This window comes from Phaethon aethereus (genome assembly GCF_964289735.1).
Source record: "Phaethon aethereus genome assembly, chromosome: 11".
In the NCBI taxonomy this organism is placed as follows: Eukaryota; Metazoa; Chordata; class Aves; order Phaethontiformes; family Phaethontidae; genus Phaethon; species Phaethon aethereus.
The window spans coordinates 23,841,908-23,847,970 of NC_138587.1; the positions used below are offsets into that span (position 1 = coordinate 23,841,908).

Sequence of the window (6,063 nt, forward strand, 5' to 3'; positions counted from 1 at the left end):
CGGGGCATGGGTGGACGGGCGGCATCGGCTGCTCTGCTCCTCCTGCGGCTCCTCTCCGTCCGACCACGGCTTACTCTGCCGGCGTCATGGTCAGAGAAAGCGGGACTGACTTACTGCCTTCCGACTGTTTTCTTTTTTAATTATTAATTAGGAAAGTACAATTTTGTAACCAGGTCATCAACCTTCTTTTTTTTTTTTTTTTTTTTTTTTTGGTGTACATGGAAACAACTAATCAAGTAAAACCGCAGTATTTTCATTGAGCAAATATGCGTTCATTTCGATCCTACAATTCCACTGCGATGTAGTGCTGGCTGTGCTGGCGCTCTGTGAAGGATGACAGCGGTGTGAATCTCCAGCTTCTATGTCCCAGCATGGTATCCTAGCATGGGTGCTGTGCCGTTGTTCTCATTACACAGTAATATTATGGTTTTCAAATAAAATGCTTACACAGAAAATTAGTTGCTCCCTAGGGGATGTGAATGTATGATGAGAGAAACTTTCAAGAGGAGGAGAAGAGTGCTGTTTTGATGAACTCAAGTGCGGCACTTGTGAGTGTGTAATAGTGCCTGGTTTGATTCTGCATTTGTACATGACATTGAAAAGAGAGCAGAGCTTTCACCCTGAAACTGTTCAGCCACCACAGGAACTTGGTTTCCTCCAAGTTCTGCTTTGTCAGGCGCTACGAAGCAAGAGTCTGCTCCTGTAATGCAGAAAAACAAGCACAGAAAATCTCAGTTGGCATAATTATCATCAAAGCCCTGTGTATCTGGCTTTGCTGCATTCCAGCTGGAGGGAAATAAAAATGGGGAGTTTTGTTTAAAATACACGTCACGCATGTAGCATGGAGGGAACGTGCCTAAACAGAAACTGGGAGAAAAAACCCTCACGCACACGTCTTCTGGGGAGGCTGGGCGGTGGTTTCAGCCTCGAACTCAGTAACTTTGATCCCATTCCGTAAAGAAACATGAGAAACTCCGTGAGGCATCAAGATTACGGACCGAAGACCTGCAGGTGTAGGGCAGTTACTTTCTAAGTCATATAAATGTGGAGGCAGGACCACTGTCACTAAGTACGCTGTTGTCCAAAGCCACACAGGATTTCCAAATGGTTGTGGTATCAAAGCTGCAGGCAAAATGCAAGACCTCCATAGAAATCTGGGACTAAAATACATTCCTCACAGTGTGATGGAACAAATTCCAATTTCTGGTTAAGCCAGGATGAGTTTGGTTTTTTACATTCATGAATTCAGTGCAGGCAGAATCCCCAAATTACTATGCTATTTCCCAGGAACTAGCAGCCACTCCACTTGGAAAAAAAAACAAAAACCAAAAAACAAAAAAACATTTCAGTTGGATTAGATGATAAGATTTCCATCTGGAATTGTGATTATTTTGTCTTTATTTAAGAGACCAAATGATAATTTTCCCCTTACTTGAGAAGAGAAAAGGCCAGCAATTTCCACAGCGCTCTCAAAGTATCTTTCATTTTACCTCCTGATTGGAAATGCCATTCCCCGGTCGAGCAGATGATTTTAATGTTGGCTGGATTTTGAAAGGCAACGGTCCAATCACTGGATCCACACGGCATCTGGGTAGGAGTCAGAGCAAGTGGAGGACTACAGCAGAGTAATTTAATAGGCTTAATAGCATGATTATTTTTATATCATATTACATAATGCTTATTTATTTATAGGCAATTTAAGATCATGAAGTCATGTTTAATACAAAATCTGCTACTTCAGCTCTACCAAAATACATCATCTTTTGTTTATATAGGTATACATGGTGGACACATGGATGCCTTACTCCAGGGAAAGGAAACCTCCCACTGTGTCTGATTTGTGATAAAACATTCAACAGTTCATTAACGTGTTTAATGTTGCAGTTTAGAAAACGAAATGTCGCTAATCAGACAGGTCAGGGACTATTTGGAGCACAATATCGTAACAATCACACTTATTTTTCTTGTGGGTACTGTAAGACCAGTGGTTAAAGACACTTGGGAAACATTGCTTAGCAGTGGATTTCAGTGAAATATCAGTTTATCTATCTACATGGACTCTCCAAATTTTGGCTTGCTTTGCTGAAAGGGCACTATAGCCAAATGGATACATCCTGGAAGCGTAATTGCCAAGTTTTGAACAAGTCCAAGGTGTGAGTATGCCATCAGAATTTTGAGGACTTTTCTATACCATCTTCAAGTCTTTTAAAGCTGAAAGGTTTTCTTGAGCAAGTATTTTTATAACATATTAACAATTATGAAGATAGCAATCAGCATGAAGAACCAACCTTTCTCACAGCAATATAATTCATCTCCATCCTTACTTTGGATGGAATTTTTAGACAAATCTGTATTCAAAATAGACTCCATCATCTTTTTTGATAATTACGCCTGCAAAAAAATCTCTTTGAATCCCAAAATCTGCCATGGCTGTGAATATTCGCTAATCCTTTAGACTTTTGTAGACTACAGTGGAAAAGTGTTGCCGACCCTGACATTAAGTCCTGACCGTGCTTCTGCGGGCTGTGCTGTGACTTCGCACGCTCCATGTACAAGATGGATGGAGTAAAGGAATTCAGAAGTGGTAAAACAGGGAGTATTTCCATATCTTGTCTTCTTGGATTATGTCCATGAGGAACACGGGGGTTTGTGGCTTCAGTAGCTTTAACTTCTACCTGCAAATGAACAGAAAGACTTGCTCGGAAGCTTATTAAGAGGACCCTGAGTAACACCTATACGCCCACAGTACCATCAGCTTGGCTAACTGCAGTACAATCTGGTCCCCGAATTGCTGTGCTGAAAAGAAGAACTCGGGTGGCATCGCCGTGCGCCCGTTCTGCCTTCGAGGTGCGAGCAGAGCCGGCTCCGAGGACTGGCTTTGGCTGCGCTCACAGCACCGCTGTTGCCTAAACACGTGGCGGGGGGGAAATGTTAAAAAAGGCAATGTTTAATCCACTGTCAAATATTAATATGGAAAAGCTTACTCCTTTCTTTTGACAGAAAAATGTCTTTCTCCTGCCAGCGGTTCCCCCGGCTCTGCATGGATTCATCCCAGCGTCACTGAAACGCCGCTGGCAGTCGGCATTAGACACACAAATTGCATGTAGGTCAGGCCACAGTCTAGGCTAAAAGTAAAAGAAAGAGAAGACTTTCCAGTTCTATATAATTCAGCACGTTACATGTAGCAAACATGGAGAAAATGGAGGAAAAAAGAAAAGGAGCATCTCTGAAGTCATCATGACCCAAGACGACCTCTATGGTGTCCCACCTTTGCACATCACAGCAATGAAAAGTCCCCTAAAGTGGGGGATGACAAGGGGGGACCAATGACAAGAAGTCCCCTGAAGGTGAATCCTAACGCATCAGCCACCAGGAGTCTGGCGTTATGTCTCAAAAAGGGCTTTTACTTTGCAGGTGGCTCCTGCGCCTTTCTCCGTAGGTCACGGCGGAGATTACGTTTCAGGTCAGCAGCCTAATGAGGAGTCGCCCTGCCAGGTGAAGGAATGCCAGATGGCTTTTTTTCCCCTACTTAACACATTATGAAAGCTGAAAGAAACCGAACTTGGAGCTGTCTTGGATTGTTGAGAGTTCATGGGGTAAACAGGACTAAAAGTGCAACGCAGTTTGCGAACGAACGCTAGCAGGCTTAGTTTTGTACCAAGCAATATTGGTTTTCGGCTCTTTTAACAGATTCTGACAGTTATTGTTGAGCATAGCTTGGCAGCACATAAAAAAGATCTGTTCTCTAAACAAGACCCCACTTAATTGTTTACCAGCACCTCCTTTTCTGTTTAACGTAAGTAGAGGCAGCTTCCACATTTGTTCTGCCAAAGGAAGAAGGTATTGAAGTAAGTCTGATGGGATAGGCTGGCCCCCCAGATACTTCCAGGGAAACCGGTCGCTCACATACTGGACGATCCTTGCCCTGTAAATATATTGTGATCGAAGGGCTACAAATCTGGCGCAGAGGTGCTGCACGTTGTGGCTGCGGGAAGAACTACCTAAAGCTTGAAAGTGAGAAGAAACCAAGCTGGGGAGGATCAGGGATGTATTTTTGAGACTGCCTTGAGTTCAGCTGGCAAATGCTTGGCAAAAGTATTAACGTCCAAGAGACTTAAAAATTTAGGCACTGTTATGATTTTTTAGAAATTTTGCCAAGGCTTTTTTGGGGGCTCATTCTGTCTGTCCGTGAGTCTGTCCATCTGTTTCCCTCGCTTTCTCTTTTTGAGTGGGGGGTTGAGAGGCTAGCGAAGGGATAGACTCCAGATGTCAAGGGGGAAAAAAAAAAAAAAAAAAGGAAAAAAAACCTCCCAGAACTGATCCCAACAGAGAACGTTCTGAATCAATGGACTCCACAGTCTACCAGCCCGCGGAGCCCAGCTCCGTTTAACAAAGGCATTGTCTGTGCCAGCAGCGGCGCTGCCTCCTGACTGTATTTGCACTACAAGCTTGTTCGTATTCAGAGGAAGTGCCCCGGGTCGGTGCGTGCTCAGCTAGGTAACCCCAAGGTCAGGTTTAATTGCTCTAAAAGGTGGCACATGGCAATGAATGAGCTCTAATGATTTAGATAGTATCTATTTCACATCAAGAAGTTTCCACTCTGAACAGACCTAAACGAAAGTAATCTGAAAATTAGGGAAAATAAAAACCATGCCCACAATGACCTAAATACCTATTTCCTTGAATTTTATGCCCTAAATAACCTCATTCCTGGGAAGTTTAATTTTTCCCTTCTGCTAAATATACAATTGCCTGGGAGAAATGTTTGGTCATAATCAAGATTTTTAAAGCTGCAACTGTTAAAATATTATTGTTCTACTAAGAATTTTGGAGGGGAAAGCAGCCAGTATAGAGGGAGGGAGGGAGGGAGTGAATATCCCCAGGCTGTCAGAGCTGATGTCCATGGGAAATCTACTCAGGCCGTACTGCTTTCACGTTTTTATATATGTGTATGTTTATATAATTTAAATTTAAATATATAAATATATAAATATTTAAAAATTATAACTTATTTAAATATTATGTATTGCTTATATACTTACATATATGTATATGCGCTTATATACACACATGGTGTATATATGTTATATACACATATATATGTCATACAACACACGTGGTGTTACATACGTTTAGGTATGAGACATTTAATATCGTTTCACCTCCTGCTTTCACAGATAAATAAGTATTTACCTTCTCAGAGAAAAGTGTGATTCTTTCTCAGCCTCACTTAAAGAGGAAGAGTGAAAAAAACCCAAAGGAGAAGCCAACGTGGGCGTGCGGACGGTGCCGCTGTGCTGGGCCGCAGCCAGGTCAGGGCTGGCACAAGGTCCCCACCGGCTGCGCTGCGCTCGCGCCCGCGCGGCTCGGAGCCGTCATCGTCCTCGTGCTGTCGGTCTCTGCACGCTTGGTCAAGCTTCTCCAGGTAAACCCGTGACGACGTTCAACCGAGCCGCGGAGCCTGACGCTTTGGGACTTTCTGTGCCCTGAGTAACCGTGCGGTGCCGACGTTTGTGCTGGGAAATCCCGGGCAGAAACATGTTACCCCTCCAGTGGGTCGTACAGCCCTACACCCGTAAGCGAGGAGGTTGTGGGATTTGGTTTGCTAGCAATTAACGTACTGTTTGGAAAAGCTAGCGATTTCTTTATGACCTTGAGCCATCAAAGACTAAGTATGCAATTAGTTCTAGCTGCAGCGAGACATTTAAAGTCGAGCATGTGTTTCAGAGCTTTGATAAATCAGGGCATAGCAGAAACAAATCTGAAAATAAAAAATATACAGAAAGTTGAGGGGAAAACCATTTGAGCTTGCAATCATGCCATTTTTTACAGGATACTCACGTTACGCAGCTCTTTTGCTTGATGACAGTCTTGTGCACTGCAGCGATGTGACTGCCTGTGCGTGGATAGAGCTAAATAGGTGAAGGCTCTGCCTCATTTTAACCCTGGCAGAGTCCAGGTTGCATTAATCCCCTGTTGTGCTCAGCCCAGAGCTATGTAATTCAGCGTAGGGGAAGCTGAAGGGCTTTGATGAAGCAGAAATCCGATCTTGTGTTGCCTTCA

General features: G+C 43.5%; 1 protein-coding gene across 1 annotated transcript in view; it reads right to left on the bottom strand.

Moving 5' to 3' along the window:
• Window positions 1–533: 533 nt before the first annotated feature.
• PHF2 (PHD finger protein 2) overlaps window positions 534–6,063 on the bottom strand; it is a gene marked incomplete at its 3' end in the record, with an annotated part of 84,721 nt that continues 79,191 nt past the window's right edge. The window contains exon 19 of the mRNA XM_082004791.1: window positions 534–700. Coding sequence (XP_081860917.1) covers window positions 534–700 — 167 coding nt within the window. The remainder of the gene's footprint in view (window positions 701–6,063) is intronic.